Raw genomic sequence first — 15,598 nt, forward strand, 5'->3', positions numbered from 1 at the left:
CTATGTTCTTGGGCTCAAGTACAGAGACACTATTTCAAGCTTGGAGTGAGAACACGGGTCATTCTACAGCCATTTTGAAAGGGGGACTCATTAAGTTCCCTGTTGTGTAATTATCTATCTGCAAACTCAGGGCCTATCTTTCCCATCACAACGAGAAGTTGATCAAGGTAATGACAGTGGTCGGCAGTGTTTTTACCTTGGGGCCAGGAGCACCTGGAAAGCCTGGAGGGCCAGCAGACCCAATGGGACCCTGAAATCAAAGTAGAATGTGGTAAAGAGACTTCCTCCCAGCAAATTAACACCACAAGACCAGAAAATTGAAGTGGCTTGATCTTATTTAATATTGGCAAAGAGAAAATGGACAGCTAGTCTGTTGCCATTAATACCAAAGGGGATACATCCAAGGAATCCAAGGTGAGGTAGAGTTTACTTTATGTAGCAATGAAAAGCCCTAGGGATAGTAGTACTTATAAAAACAGAACCTTCGAGAGACCACATAGAACGTTTGGTAAGGTGTCTAAAATGGTGTTATTTTTATAAATTAATAAAGAAGATAGTTCCCACCCCACACTCTCAACCCCTTCCAAATTCTTCGGTGTCAAAACTTACAGCAGGACCCACAGGACCCACACTTCCATCACTTCCACGGGCACCCTGTGAAGAAAATAAGGAGACAAAGTCAAGAGGAAAGTTAAGTGGCCGTTATTAGAAGAATTTTTAAAAGGATAAGGGACAAAAACGGAAGCACTCACAGCTGGACCAGGGGCACCGACGCGTCCTCTCTCACCAGGAAGCCCACGGGCTCCCTAGAAGCAGAAATATTTTCAGTGAAATCCAGAATGCGAATTTTAAAAATGTCACAGACATCATTTGCTTTGTCCAATTTCCCACATGCGCAAGAATCCACTAGAAATAAATAGGTCTTGTTCTAATTCCAACTAAAAGGTAATGGATTTCAATTAAGTATGCAGAAGGTTATTAGAAAAATATCAAAGAGTACAATGCCGAGGGAAATGGTAATTAGCAAAAACATGAAAGAAGTTCCAGCTTGCACAGAGGGTACACATTTAGATTTACAATCAAGTCATCGATACTTACTGTTTGACCTGGAGTTCCATTTTCACCAGGGGCACCGGGTTCACCCTATGTGGAAAAGAAGGATTGAGTTTTTGTTCGTTACAGGTATCAATTATTTTTTTTTTCCTGATTGGGTCATTTTTACCCTATTATTTTAATTTGAACCATTTATATATTTTGTAACATTTCTTACACAAATAGACTTTCTCAATTATGCCAGTCACATAAATTTTTTAAATTTCTAAAATACGAGTTTTTAATATAGGTAATAGCAAATGTCACAGTACTAGGGAGATGTGGTCATTTGAGGCTTATGTATCCCAGCTCTACTTTCCCCTTAGATTTTGGGTATCATTTTGACTAGGCTTATGTATCAGGAATGATATCATAGAAAGAGACAGCAGAGGATAAACTGCTTTCAATAGAACCACATTTACCCTCTTTAAAGTTATTTTTAACACTTGGTATTTTCATTTTTGTAAAACATGCATGGAAATTTAAAGCTTTGTAGTATTTTTCAGAGCTGTCTTATTTATTTCCAACCTATATTCTTATCTTGAGTAAAAACCATGGTGGTGACGGGGGGGGGAGCAGTAATTTAATAAAATGGCACATGTAAAGGAACTTTGCTTCTAAGTCATCTGATTAATATCTGGAAGAAACAGATTTGCGAGACCCTTTAGGAACCCTCCATTTCTAGGCTTCTATGTGAAGTGTATTCTTTGGGAATAGGCACAAAGTCCATTCTATGAGAGTCAGAAATTCTAGTCTCTGCCCTCCTAACTACTAGATGTGTGACTCTGGGCAAGTCACTCATTCTCTCTGAGCCTCAGTTTCCCTCATCGGCAAAATGAGGGGGGGTCTCCAACGCTCCTTTCGGCTCTAACATTTTATGATGCTGGGACTAGTAGTCTGAGCCATTACATTAGGCTCTAGGGAGAATGAATTTGACCTTATCCATTTCTGTGGCAGCTGGAAAGTTAGAACAGATTCTCCATATTCATGTTCATTTCTGGTCCCGCTAGTATTCGTTACTCATTAATTTGTAATTACGTTGGTATTCACTTTAATATCACATTATCTCCTTAATAGGAGAGAGAACATTTTATAGTTGAAAACGCTGTCAGAGAAGAGCCTAGCCAAGAGATAACACACTTCTGAGACTTTAATTACCTAATTAAAAATTTTTTGAGTGTGCACAGATAAATCACAGGAAAGAGGTTGAAAAGTGTATTGTGACATGAATGTACCTATCTAATTAGTGCATGGCAAAGGAGAATTTACAGTTTAAAATAACATAGCGTTCTAATATCTGATTATATGTTTATTTACTTTTATTTTGGCTGCAGAGATGGCTGAAATTGTAGGAGGATAGGAAATGAAGGCAGAAACTGTGGACATTATTTTTATCTTAACTGTTTAATAGATATTGAATTAAATAAATAGTATTAATAACTGGCCTTTTGTCACAGAATCCCATATCCTCACCATTGAGGGCTCTGAAATACCGAAAATAAGATACTCTTTGGAATATGAGCAGTCTTCACTAAAAATATCCTTTCTGATGGGCATGGGGAATTACAGTCAACTGTTTTAAAAACAATGCTTCTGATGTAGTATTTACCTTCACACCTGGAGCTCCGGGCTGTCCCTTCAATCCATCCAGACCATTGTGTCCCTGAAACGCAAATCCTTATTATTAAAATGTCCTTCCATTATAGTGCTTGGTCAAATCCTGACCCCCACCCCAGGTGATGGCTGCTTCTGTGCAACGCCCGTCCTGCGGCCGGCGAACTCGCTCCATTGCCCCTGGTAAGTCACTGAACCTCCCTGCACTTGAAAGGGAAGGAAATAGAACGAGATGCTCTCTCACAGCCTTGCCCTCTTAAATAATTTTTACAATTTTCAGATGGGTTTAAGTACCTCTTAAAGTCATACGCCTTTTACACAATTTTCTCCGTAGGGATCCTCATTTCTTGGAAGCTAGGAACATACTGAGAAAAGTACACCCCACTCCACTTTTCAGCCATCTGAACTCTTCTCTAACTCTCTTTACTCTGGCGAATTCCAGGAATTTGGTAGCAAGTATGTGTCACCCAGGAGTTTAAATATAGTCAGGGCTTTTCCTAAAAGCATTTACTCTCCTCTGGGGAAAGAATGCGCTCACCCTAATGCCCTTGAAGCCAGGAAGTCCAGGAGTCCCAGGGAAACCACGAGCACCCTTAAAAAGAAACACACAAGACAAATAATGTTTTCGTTCTAAATTGGAAAACAATGATTTCTTCCCTCCAAATTATTTCTTCTCATTGAAGTTCAAGCTTGGAACCAAAGAACTAGGATATTTTTAAGCCCGGAGCAGCAAATTCACTTGCTCTCATTTGAGTAACTAATACTAGGGTATCTGTACAAAACATGATGTAGCTTACGGTATGCTTGCTGTCATTAAAACATTCCTTGCATTAACAAAAACTGTATGCATTCTTAACTCCTCAGTTCGTCAGATGCCTTCAGTGAGTGGTACAAGTGTTCAAACATCCAGGTGGCCATTTAGACTGATCCCAGCTTTACCAACCATCTTGCATGGAAGACGCCACTGGCATCCGGACTGGAGACACGGGGATAAAAAGCTTACCTGTGGTCCAACAACTCCTCTCTCACCAGGTCGTCCAGGTTTTCCAGGGTGACCCTAAAACATGAAAGCATCGTAGGGTCAGCCTTTTCTTGCTAAGCCATCAGGTGAAAGTCGGAACATCTTGGTTTTTAAAATGGGGGAAAAAGGCATTCTATAAAAATGTGGGTCCAGATATATATTTAATTAACAACGAATTTCCTTACATACACACAAATTAAGATTTCATTAAAATAACATCTTCCATATGGGGAAGAGTTATGTCGGGCATATTCAGCTTTTGGCCAAATACTTCATTTGAATCCAGAAATTCTTGTCGAGGCAGGAGTGTTTAAATGGCATTTTGGAAATGCTTATGAGTAAATACTCACATCCTCCCCAGCCTTGCCAGGAGGCCCAGGTGGACCACGAGAACCCACAGGACCCTGAGAAAACAGGACACCAGTCATTTTGTTAAGGTTATATTAATAAACATCTTGAAGAAAAAATCTATCACAACGGGCGAAAATGTACTCACAGTTTGACCAGGTTCACCGGGCTCACCAGCAGGTCCTTGGAAACCTTGAGGGCCCTAAAAGAAAACAATACGTCACACTCCACACCTTTCTTTGATTCTGGTTTTTTCCCTAAGAGAGATTACACGCTGCTGGTACTTACAGGAGCTCCAGACGCACCAGGTGGCCCTCGAGGTCCCATCAAACCCTGGAAAGAGGACAAGTCTTAGTACCGAGAAGTTACCGTGGCGGCGGTCTGAGTTAGAGACGACTGGCATAGTAGTGCCACAGGCATTTTGTGATAGACAGACAGGATTATCCTGGTTTTGTTTCAGTTCTTGTTTCTGCCAAGGAGGCTCTTAAGGACCGACATTCCCTCCACTATTTCTCGGTCTTTGATTCCGCCTTTTCTCCTAACCCAAATCAGCAGAGCCCAACTGGATAGGTGGCCACAGGTTCCTTAAAGTTGCAGACACCTGGGCAGATCGAGATTGTTTTAATGCAATGAAGCGGATCCGTCTTTGCACAGTTCGGGACCTACAGCCACCTTCTAGGCAGCGGACAAAGCCTTTCCATTTGGATTCCCTCGATCAGAGGTCATCTCCCCATGTCATATTTAGCTAAGAAATTGATATTTTTATTGCCACAAGGGGCATAAATTGAAAAGGATCAAAAGATATTAGAGGGAGGTTTGTTATATAGCCTTATAGCTCCTTTTAGGGCTGCTGGGGACTGATGAAAATGTCAGACAAAAGCGGATGTGGTGAGGGGTGAAGGAAAAATAAAACAGTACTGAAACATCTTCCTGGAGGGTTCTAATATTATTACTGAAAATGTGGCCCACAACCACAGCAGATGGTTCTTCCTTTTGTTCTTCCTCCTGTGCACGCCAGTGGAGTGAGACTGTTACTAGATGGCGAGCTAAATCCACATTCTCGACTCCCCTTTGCAGTAATCAATACCCATGCAAGCTCTCCTGTAGGGACCAGCTCCTTCATGCTGAAAATATTGCATAGGCAAGTCTAGAGTAATTTGTTCATGACACACCAACCATGGGACTCCGCAGGCAAGTCTGCCCCACGGTATTAATGCCTAGAGTGAAATAATGTGGACTTTATTAAAAAGCACCTCATCTTAATTATAAGAATTATTTGTTTGGTTTTAGAAATTGCTTCCACATTAAAAGAAACTGTCGCTTTTCAATCAAAGTAATCTTTTAGGTATACATTAAAAATAATTTTCTTTGACACCATGAATTTTTAATTACATTTATTCATTTTTCCGCGTATTTGCAACAATTTCATTTACATAAAAGGTAGTTTATTTTGTTGAGGCTGTGAGACGGACGATGATTACTCATTAATTCAGAGAAGAACCCTGTGGGGTTTTATAGTTATTGATTTTCCAACATGGAAAATTATTTTAATACTTTATTTAAAGCTGCCTATCTTTCTTATTTGTGAACCACATATCTGTTGATTACATATGTCTATGACTGTGTGTGGATGGGGCAAGCTTAAATTCTATTACACTGATATTTAAAAGTAAAACACTCCCTTTTATGCCCCCCAGAGAATGTTCCAAAGTCAGGGGAATCTGAAATCCATATTAATTTTCTGGGCTTATGTAGGCTATTTTATTAGTGTTTTGCTTTTTTTTTCCCCTTTAGCTTCTTCTTGAGACATGGGTACTGCTCTAAATCTGACTAATGTTCAGCATTAGCTGAAATGGCTAATTTCAAATATCCAATATAAACAAAGCCAAAGAAAATCTCTACTTCTTCATTTCAGATATGGATGTTTTAAATTACCAGGAAAAACCAGGAAATTGGAAATCCATCAATTAAAGGCACATTACTTCTCAAGTGAGAGTTTTAACTTACAGAAAATATTATCTTGCCCTTATAGTGTATTAGCTTATTGCGGACCATTAGGTCCAGCTGAACATCTTCTTTTGAAGACAGAGCACTGAATGCATTGTCCAGGTAAAATTTATACTTTAGAGACCATGTTAACATTAAACTGTAGTGTTTAATCAACTTAATATTTTTAGTTCCAGCAATTTTTCCCTTTATTTAATACATACTAGTATATATTGTGCATGCTCATATTATTTTTTTTTCTAACACATCTCATTGATCCTTGTCGGAAGGCTCGCTTGTTAAAGACAGACCATCATCATCATAATCATATAGGGAACTTTTCTAGATGTTACTCAAATTATAGGATATGTTGCTAACTATTTGTGCTGAGGGATACGAATGCTAAATTATACTCATATTCTCTTCTATATGGATTCATAATTAATAGACTAAAAAGGTATCAATCAAAAGGTATTAAAAGAAACATTTCCAGTACTTATAACTCCTTGAGGGAGGGTGAAATTCTGTCATATTCACGGCTACATCCCTAGTGCATAGTACAGTCTGGGGCTCATTGAAGGCACCTGATAAATAGTTGTTGAATAAACTGATGTTTTATTCAAGTACTAGATATGTGAGACATGATGTCGCTGATTATGAGACATCCTGCCTGGAGGCTAGTCCTAGTTTTGCCATTAACCACTTCCATGGCCCTGGAAAAGCTTAAATTCTCTAGTGTAGACTACATGGGCCGGGGCATCTGGGTGGCTCAGTCGGTTAGGCCTCTGACTCTTGGTTTTGGCTCAGGTCTTGATCTCAAGGTCCTGGGACTGAGCCCTGCATTGGGCTCCGCACTCAGCGCAGAATCTGCTTGTCCCTCTCCCTCTGCTCTTCCCTCCCCTCCCACTCAAATAAATAAATAAAATCTTTTTAAAAAAATGGACTGGACTAGAACTTGCTGCTCCTTTCCAGCAAGTTTATATAACTTTATACCTCTGTGTCTCTAAGGGTTGCTTAAAATTCTAAGCAATGTTAAAGAATATAAAAAAAAATTATTCAGAGTGATCACTCTTTTGAATTATATTGATTTATCTAAGTTATAGTTACTATGTCCAGAGATTATTTACACACTGGAAACATGTTTGTAGAGAAGATTCAACCCCCAAGATCTAGGCTTAGATTGTTATAGATTCGAATACAAAAGGAGTTGCTGCTTTTATCTGATCTAAGTATTGAGTGTTAACCTAGGTAGTTAAGGAAATGACGATGTGAAATTTTTAACATAAAAACAAATTCTCTATTCAGTAATTTTTTGGCTAAGATTAAAAAGAGAGAAACATACCATTGGTCCAGGGCCAACTCCTTTTCCAGGATCATACTGAGCCGCAAAATTCTAGAGGGGCAAAAACACATTATATATATTAAAATTACCAGCTCTGTAGTTCACTTTCTCATCCTACTTGTAGAGATTTTTATGTTGTTGTTTAAAAGGGAGCAATATTTTTATATGTTTATTAGTTTATAATTCCATATTGAGCTAAGTTCCTAAAAAGTCAGGAGAAAATACAGGTTTAAAATTGAGTCCCCATCTGGTGTGAAGTGGGAAGCCTCCCTACCTTATTTTTTCAAGCCCTTTCCCGCCCTGCCATTCGCCTCTCCCTTCTCCCCACCCTCTACCTCTACCCTGAGAAAGGGGCGCTTTCTAACTTTAAGTCACTGGAGACCCCTGATATATTGAGCAGAGACCAAGAGGTCACCTTTGCATTCCTACCTGTTGCCCTGTTCCTCCACAACTACACCAAAGTGACTCAGAGACCTTTCTCTTGCTGGAGTTTCAAGAAGGATATAAAGAGTTTTCAAGTTTAGACGAAAATTAAATTAAAATGCCCCTTGGAAGATTAAACTTTTAAAAAATAGTTCACAGTAATAACTTTACTGTTAAAGATCTCTCTTATAGTAGTAGATCTATTAAAGAAGGTGGTTTTTAATGCACTCAGTAGATAAGCAATCATAATAAGATCTTTTGGGGGAGAAAGGTCTTATTTTACTGGCATACAGTTGGGTATTAGAATCAGGCTTCTGATTCATAGTGCTAACCAATTAAGCAAATATGTTTTCCTTCCTGCAGCGAGGCCATTTGGCACTCATACCATTGTTAAAGACATAAAGCTAAAAGAAGATATTAATGAAAAAGGGAAATGTACTTTTCTCAAATTAGTTTCAAGCAAATTAAACCTAAAACTACTTTGAATGTTGGTTCAGCAGACTTCAAGCCAAGGAGAATAAAAAGAGTAGGATGTTTGTGAAATTGCTGAAGATCAGGGATTTCACTTATAATTCAATCTAATCAAACTCTTTAATAATGCAACACCTCTTATTTGTGCCCTACTGATGAAAGATATGAAATCCCCAAATTAAATAATAGTCGTGAGGGCTGCAGCTACCTTCAGTGAACACAAAGACCAGTCCTGTAATTGACAAGGGCCCACAAAGAGACCGGGCAGAGCAAAATCTTGAATGAAGAAACCAAAGAAATGAAATAAAATGTACTAATATCCAAATAGCAGACTCTCCCTTAACTGCTAAAAATAAGTCCCACAATGAGCCTTATTTCAATAGAGGTATAAGACACTGAAGTGAGCTAAAAGTGAGCAGTACTTAAGACACCTTACCCCGCCAAGACCAGGGGGGCCAGGAGGACCAGGTGGACCAGGAGGGCCTGGGATACCATCGTCACCATCTCTGCCTGGTGGGCCTGGTGGACCCTGTTTTATAAAAAGTGAATTCGGTCACAGTTAGACAGACCCCCATAGAAACCTATACATATAAAAGGAGACCTAAGAATACATGTGGTAAGATTCGTTGTTCAGACCTTTCAATGTGCAAGTGGTAAGGAAATTTAATACACCGTATTTGTCACTAATTGAACTTCACTTATGACCTTAGAAGGAGGTTTAGTGACTGATACAATACAAAGAAGACAAAAGACAGACTAGTTCCTCTGGAAGAGGGATTTCTCAGCCTTTGAATATCAATTCATAATGGAGCTCCAGGATTCAAATAAAGATGGAAATTATAGCTACCATTTATAACCCTTAAACTTCATATGGAAAACAGTGCACAAGTGATGTACTCTGTATATTGATTGTCAGTTTCAGACTGATGAACTTATTCAACTGTTTTGGTACATTATGTATGAATGGTAGATTAATTGATACGATAATTAATAAAGTCACTTTATCACAAGGTAGAAAATCTGCAGATTTCCTAACATTAACACTATTTATGTTGTTACCGTAATTTACTGACATAATGCTACCTCTAATAGACTGTTTGAGTGGAATACATTTTAGACTGCACTTCCCAATAGATATGAGATATATAGGTATTTATATATTGGCAAAAGTGTCATATAATGTAGTTATACATGCCAAATAAGCATAGCAGGGAGATCTAAGAATACCATGGATAAATTGTAAACAGTTTGCACATTTACGAATTTAGACAGAAACATGTTGTTGACTGCTATTTCACTACTATTCCCAGGCTACGTAAGAGATCTTACTTGAAAAGCAAACAAAACCTGTGCGAAGAGAGGACTGTGGTGGTTAGGTAGATATATTTCCCTTATGCATAAGTTGGACAGGTCAACTGAAAACAAAGAAAGACAGACCATGCAAAGAATATGGCTGCTTATAATAGCTTTGCTTTCTAAAAAGATAATCTTGTTCTAAAAAAATAGTGATTATATATAATAATGCTCATTCACCTCTTCTGTAGGGCATTATCTGCTTAAAAGGTGGTGCAAGTATCTGGATACATAATACTCTTGTAAACTGTCTAACCTGTAGTTATTCAAATATGGTCCAAAGCTTTTCAACAGTTCAAAAAGTACACACCCTTTCTCCACGTGGTCCTCTATCTCCAGCTGGGCCCTACGAGGAAGATACAAACAGCACAATAATAAATGTCTAAGCAATTTCCAGTGAATGAGCAAGCATTCTTGACAATAATTAGTTGATAAGACTGATCTAAACACAGTATTATTAGAAAGTAGCTGTAAAAATGGCATAATACAATAGAAAAAAGGTATATTGTTTTTATTATAATTACATGTAATGTTTTTAAACCAGGAGACTAGAGGCTGCAGTCTCCAGTCATTAGGCCAATATTATAACTATTTTTAGAAATACGATTTCTATGGATAAAATTGCCATTTTGTTACATCGCTAACAGTATATTTATACAGACAAAGCCCTTTAAAATAAACTTTCATTTACTACCTATAATTAACATAATACTCATTCCATCTCCAGAATTAAAACAAGTCTTTTTTTTCTTTAGTATGTAAATCACCAGTTTGTATAATATAAGTGTAATTAGAGATAATTCTGGAAGATAATAAAGCTTGGTTATCTTAAACATCAAAGCTACTTTATTTTATGGTTTAGCTAATGCATTTCCATGTGAGCAAAATCTTGACCAAATATTTTCCTTCTGTAGTTTACTATAAATTTAGTTAAATCAGAAGTTACTTCTGATCATTTCAGATATTATGGAAAAGTATTGGACTCTTACCTTTCTTGCAGTTGCCTAGAAAAGAATAAGAAATAATTATGAGGAAAAATTGTATATTTTTAAAAATGGCTCCCATTTCTGTGTAGTATACAAATATATCTATAGAGTATATACATTGTGCATACCATTATTCCAATATTTCAAAGTATGATTTTAAATTTTACAAATAAATTAAATAACATATGTTCAGAACCAAAATGCATACTTATCTGTAATTATGCCTCAAACTCAATTCATGAGCTAAGAAATTGTTCCTAATACTCTTGCAAATGATTCCAAGGGAGTAACAAGATTCTCTAGCTCTGTGAAGTCTCCTGCTTTGTAGCAGCGGATGCGTAAAACCCAAACTTCCACTGGATTATTTATTCTGTTTCTTATGAGCATTCTTGTAAGGGTGGTCTTATTCAATAGCACCGCCCATTTTGGAAATTGGGGTGGGTACTTTCTAGGCAGCCAGCGAAGTCTGACTACCATAACTCTTGATGATTTTCTTGGAAATCCAGGTTGTTCCACACCAGTGTAGCCTCCTGTTCCTTCCCCAGAGAAGGCATTAGGGTGGCCAAAGCCATCTCAGTATTAAAAAAAAAAAAAAAAAAATTTCTAAAAATAATTTTGCTCACCTCTTGTAAAGCTGTAGAGGAAAGGGAAAAGAGGGAAATAATCATTAGTATCATTTTATTGATCGATAGCTGTGATTAACAAATAGATATGTTAGTCTATAAAATGGACTTACCTAATTAAAGGATCAAGTATATTTTTTATTAAGAATATTCTAATGAATTGGAAATTATGCAGGTCAAAATTATGGCAGGGATCAGCAGGGTGATTTCTTTGCAATATTAATATGCAAATATATTTTGAATTAAATTGTTAATTATTTACTATTTTATAAATACTGTGAAGTATTAATGTGTCTGAAGGATATTTCCAATGTGTAGTAATTAAGTCAGTAAACTGCATAGGTGGATCGCTGAATGTAAGACCAGTACACTGATGAAGAAATAATTTATGGTTAGATAGTTTTTGGTATTTAAAAATCTAAAAAAGGGAAAATTTAGGGAACTGTGTTACCTAAATACTTTGTTTTTTATAAAAATTACCTAGTGCTTCATTGAGTTACCTTACTGTCCTTTTTCAAAAGGTCTAAATTGCAAATCAGTCACTATGAGAATGGAGCCATTTGAACATTTGAAATTTTGCTTTAAACTGGTTCACTTAAATTAGGTAAGGTATTTTACCAATATGTATCACTTTTGTCCCTGAGAAGGAATTGCTCCGTATAAATGGGAAAACTGGATTAAAGATCTTGAGAAGTAATGGGAAAAACACACTCAAGTAATAACCCCCCCCTTTGCCATAATTGCTCTAAGTCCTTAAAGACTGAATTCCTCTCCTACAGTATAAAAATTATAGGTTAACACAGGATATAACGGTGGCCAAGCTGGCAACAAGATGAATCACCCCTAAAAATTGCTTTAATTAGGTGGCCAAGAAGTGTGTCATTTGGAGTAAGAACATCTGTTGCAATAGTCACAATTCAGGAGGGTGGACCACATCCAGCACTGATATTTAAGGGCAATTTATGAGAATTACTTTTAAATTAGGAAAATGATATGTTTACTTCATTGTGTCCATCAGTAGGAAGAATAATTATGCCCAGGCTTGATTAACGGAACTCCTTATGATTTTGGAAATTTGCCTTTTAATTACTCAGACTGAGCCATTTTGAAGAAATGTGTGTTTGGTAACTTTTATTCCAGACTGCAGTTGGCTGTTGGTCAGAAGGTGAACTGCCTTTTGTACCTTCAGACTTCCCTAGGTCTGTTTTCATCTTTCCTTAAGGAGCCAACTCTTTCCCCCATCCTCAGATCTCATAAAAAGGAAATCGGTAATGTGAATTTGTTCTACACAATTACTCCTTAGTATCCACAGTGTGTATACTAAAAGTGGACAAAGGGAGAAAACACACACACACAAATGAATCGGCAATGATGCAATGGTAGACACCGTGGCATGTGGGTGGAGCAAACTCTTTATAGAGTGTTGGGTGTGGCCAGACACCCCTCAGACTCTACCAAGTCAGTATCTTTGTCTGGTAATTAGGCAGCCATTTTCAAAAACGGACAGATTTTCTCCATTCTATCTTGACATAGAAGTCTGGTCATGAAACCTATGGCTGAAAGTGGCCTCGGAGTCCATCTAATCTGCATTCTGCGTTTTAGAAAAGGCTCAGCGGGACTTGCCCGAGATCACATGGTAAATTAGTGGCCAAGTCATTGGAGAACCCCAGGTCTCTTGAGTTTCGGATCCATGTTGATATTTTCCAACTCGCTGTGTTCAGAATGTCTGATTGTCACAGGGAACATGATAAAGAGGTAACTTGCAGGCTCAACGAAAGGCAGAACAGGTTTTAATTAAATAATGTTACCATTTCCATGACCAGATAATAAATGGAAAAGCTAATTCTACTCTTCAGACTGTATCCATTCCAAGTAACATCATTTTCGTTCCCAGGATACACCGACTAGCTACGGGGGATGGCTTCAATCAGAAATGCAGGTCCCCTCTCCGTGTAAACCTGTAGGGTCTCTCCTGGGGATTCCATTAGCGTTAAGGCCTGGTCCCCTGTGCTTCCACTGTCCTCCCTCCAGAGGGCGCCTCATAGTTATCGTCATCATCCAGGCAAGCCTTAAACCGCCCAGAAGAGCAAAGCCCTTAGGGGGTGAGTTCTGTATTACTAAATTCAAGGGCTTTTTAAAGCAGGCCTCAAGTTTTACGGGGTGGGCGTCAGTGCAGCCATGGGGCCTGAGAGTTGTCAATATCTCACCCTTAGGAAAAAGACTTTCTGCTCTCTTTGAGCCTCACTGATCCAGATCAAATTCAGACTCACTTCGAGTTGAGAGAAAAGTTCCCTAACTTTTGGCGAGGGTTGAGCCTTTTCTGTTTTCATTTCTAAAATAATTCCCACGTTTCTCATCCATGCCTGAGTTTCTCCACATGCCAGGAAGCCTTCCTTCCAAGCTGGACCTAGAATTGACTTTAGGTTTTCTTTTTTCAGATCAGGGTGCCCACCCATCTAACCTTTCTCCCCCTCTGCCCCAAACAAGCCGAAGGCACTTACATTGGCATGTTGCTAGGCACGACGTTACTGCAAGCAGCAACAAAGTCCGCGTATCCACAAAGCTGAGCATGTCTACCACTTAGACATGCAGACTCCTTGTGTCGCAGAGCCCCTGGGTCAACGGCGGAGGTATCACCTGGCGGGCGCAGGCATGCAGTCGTGGCCAGTACCTCCAACTTAGCTGAAACCTCCTGCCGCCTTGGTGCTAAAATAATAAAGCCCGGATCTGCTCTATTTATACGGCCAAAGTTTCCCTGGCCCGAGGGTGCCTCCAAAAGCGCCTCCACCAATCACAAGGCTGGGGCTGGGGGCCCGGGCAGCCACAGCTGGGAGGAGACTGCGGGGGCGCAGAGGAGGGAGCGAAGGGGGGAGGGACGTGGCCACGGGGCTGGCTTCTTAAATTGGTTCCATTCTTTTTGAGGACGTGGACACTTTTGAGGCTTTCAAGGGGAAACTCTGACTCGCTGTCTGCATACCTCCGCCCTCCCCATCCCCCCGCCCTTCCCCGCCCTTTCCAAGTTTGGAAACACTTTGGGACACGTCGGAGCGCTCTGCAGACACCGACGTGGGCACACTTTGCAGATCTCTGGGCAGCCGGGCAGCTGTAGAAGGGACGGAAGCCCGGAGATCAAAGCAGGAGCTGTCCAGCCCTGTCTCACCTTGTGCCCTGCGGGCCACCCGCAGGGTGGAGGGCGCGCGCCGGGCGCGGAGGAAGCAAGGGAGGAGGGAGTGGGGATTCGACAGCGTGGCGCAGCCGAAGGCCGCCCTCCCCCCGCCCCCTCCCCCGCCCGCGCCCAGTTTGTTCCAGCTTTGGGGCGTGTGTGCCCCCACTTTCTCAGCAGTAACGCTCTCCCCTGGCTCCGGGAGAGGGTGAGAGGGGGGTTCTGTCTGTGCAGGGTTGGGTTGGAGTCCGAGGACGCCTGCCGTTGGGGAGGAGGGGGGAAACACGCGAGGGGTAGCGTGGCCTGAGCACGGGGGAGGATATGCTTTGCGCACTCTAGACTGGACCCAGCCACTCGGGAAGTCCTTCGACCTCTACTGAGGCTGACTCTCGGTTTAGGCTTTGGAGATTATCTGGCCCTGCGAAAAGACTGAGATTGACGCCTGGATGCCTCTCTTGGGGTCTCTCCTTTCTGAGGTTGCAGTGGAGAATCCATCCTCTCTCCCCTTCAGGTTTCCACTCTCCACCTCCTCTTCTCCACAGATGCCTCTTCTCCACGTTGAGACTGGATTCAGATAACTCTCCAGTGAATTCCCCCAATGCCTCGACCTCCTTGTGCATTCACTGACCCCACTCTTACAGGTAACGCCCAAGCACGTTCTTGGCTTCCTCATGGCTCCCCTCTACACCTTGGGGAAAATGCCGAGCCCATCTAGAGGGGCTTCCAGTTCGACTCTGAGATGGGGCAATCTTCTCTGGTCGCATCCCAAGCAGCATCCTCATCAATGTGGATATTAACTCCCTCCTGAACACCCAACTTCCTTCTCCCCTTTCAGCCCCATCCCGTTCTCTGCTCCCACCAGGGAGAGGAGGAGTTGGGACCTTGACCCTGAGCTCAGGATTTGAGGGTGGAAGTCCTCATTGAGAGCTCCTCAGAATTGTGAAATACTGGGTGCAGTCAACTTCAGTGAATGGCCCCTTCTCCAACACTCTTGAGATGTCATTCCAGGCCCATAAGGCGGGGGGCTGCACTTCTGCCTGCTCTGCACCCCCAGTGAGGCAGTCATGTGCTACTCAGAATGCCATGGGCTCCCAGAAGTCAACGCAACAGGGGCATCTTTAGGTCAATTCCCTCTGTGCCAAACAGAAGTGAGTGGGCTGCAGGTCCTTGCTTTGG

General features: G+C 40.6%; 1 protein-coding gene and 2 long non-coding RNA genes across 4 annotated transcripts in view; 2 read left to right on the forward strand and 1 right to left on the reverse strand.

The window, feature by feature from the left end:
• COL1A2 (collagen type I alpha 2 chain) overlaps nt 1–14,001 on the reverse strand; it is a 35,033-nt gene extending 21,032 nt beyond the window's left edge. The window contains exons 1-16 of the mRNA XM_006730667.3: nt 13,761–14,001; nt 11,260–11,270; nt 10,640–10,654; nt 9,961–9,996; nt 8,734–8,826; nt 7,404–7,454; nt 4,364–4,408; nt 4,224–4,277; nt 4,078–4,131; nt 3,710–3,763; nt 3,245–3,298; nt 2,702–2,755; nt 1,099–1,143; nt 753–806; nt 610–654; nt 197–250 (exon numbers count right to left, since the gene is read on the reverse strand). Of these exons, the coding sequence (XP_006730730.1) occupies nt 197–250; nt 610–654; nt 753–806; nt 1,099–1,143; nt 2,702–2,755; nt 3,245–3,298; nt 3,710–3,763; nt 4,078–4,131; nt 4,224–4,277; nt 4,364–4,408; nt 7,404–7,454; nt 8,734–8,826; nt 9,961–9,996; nt 10,640–10,654; nt 11,260–11,270; nt 13,761–13,830 (789 nt within the window). The 5' untranslated portion in view covers nt 13,831–14,001. The remainder of the gene's footprint in view (nt 1–196; nt 251–609; nt 655–752; nt 807–1,098; nt 1,144–2,701; nt 2,756–3,244; nt 3,299–3,709; nt 3,764–4,077; nt 4,132–4,223; nt 4,278–4,363; nt 4,409–7,403; nt 7,455–8,733; nt 8,827–9,960; nt 9,997–10,639; nt 10,655–11,259; nt 11,271–13,760) is intronic.
• On the forward strand, nt 2,762–4,484 carry LOC145716563 (uncharacterized). Its single transcript, XR_014139347.1, has 2 exons — nt 2,762–2,889; nt 3,571–4,484. It is a non-coding gene; the product is annotated as an uncharacterized LOC145716563 (long non-coding RNA).
• Nucleotides 14,002–14,326: 325 nt separating the features above from the next.
• Nucleotides 14,327–15,598, forward strand: part of LOC115940026 (uncharacterized) — a 25,823-nt gene continuing 24,551 nt past the window's right edge. For both annotated transcript variants that reach the window (XR_004074810.2, XR_014139348.1), the window contains exons 1-2: nt 14,327–14,630; nt 14,965–15,063. This is a non-coding gene — a long non-coding RNA (uncharacterized LOC115940026). The remainder of the gene's footprint in view (nt 14,631–14,964; nt 15,064–15,598) is intronic.

This window comes from Leptonychotes weddellii, chromosome 12, assembly GCF_054177405.1.
Source record: "Leptonychotes weddellii isolate Sample4059 chromosome 12, ASM5417740v2, whole genome shotgun sequence".
In the NCBI taxonomy this organism is placed as follows: domain Eukaryota; kingdom Metazoa; phylum Chordata; class Mammalia; order Carnivora; family Phocidae; genus Leptonychotes; species Leptonychotes weddellii.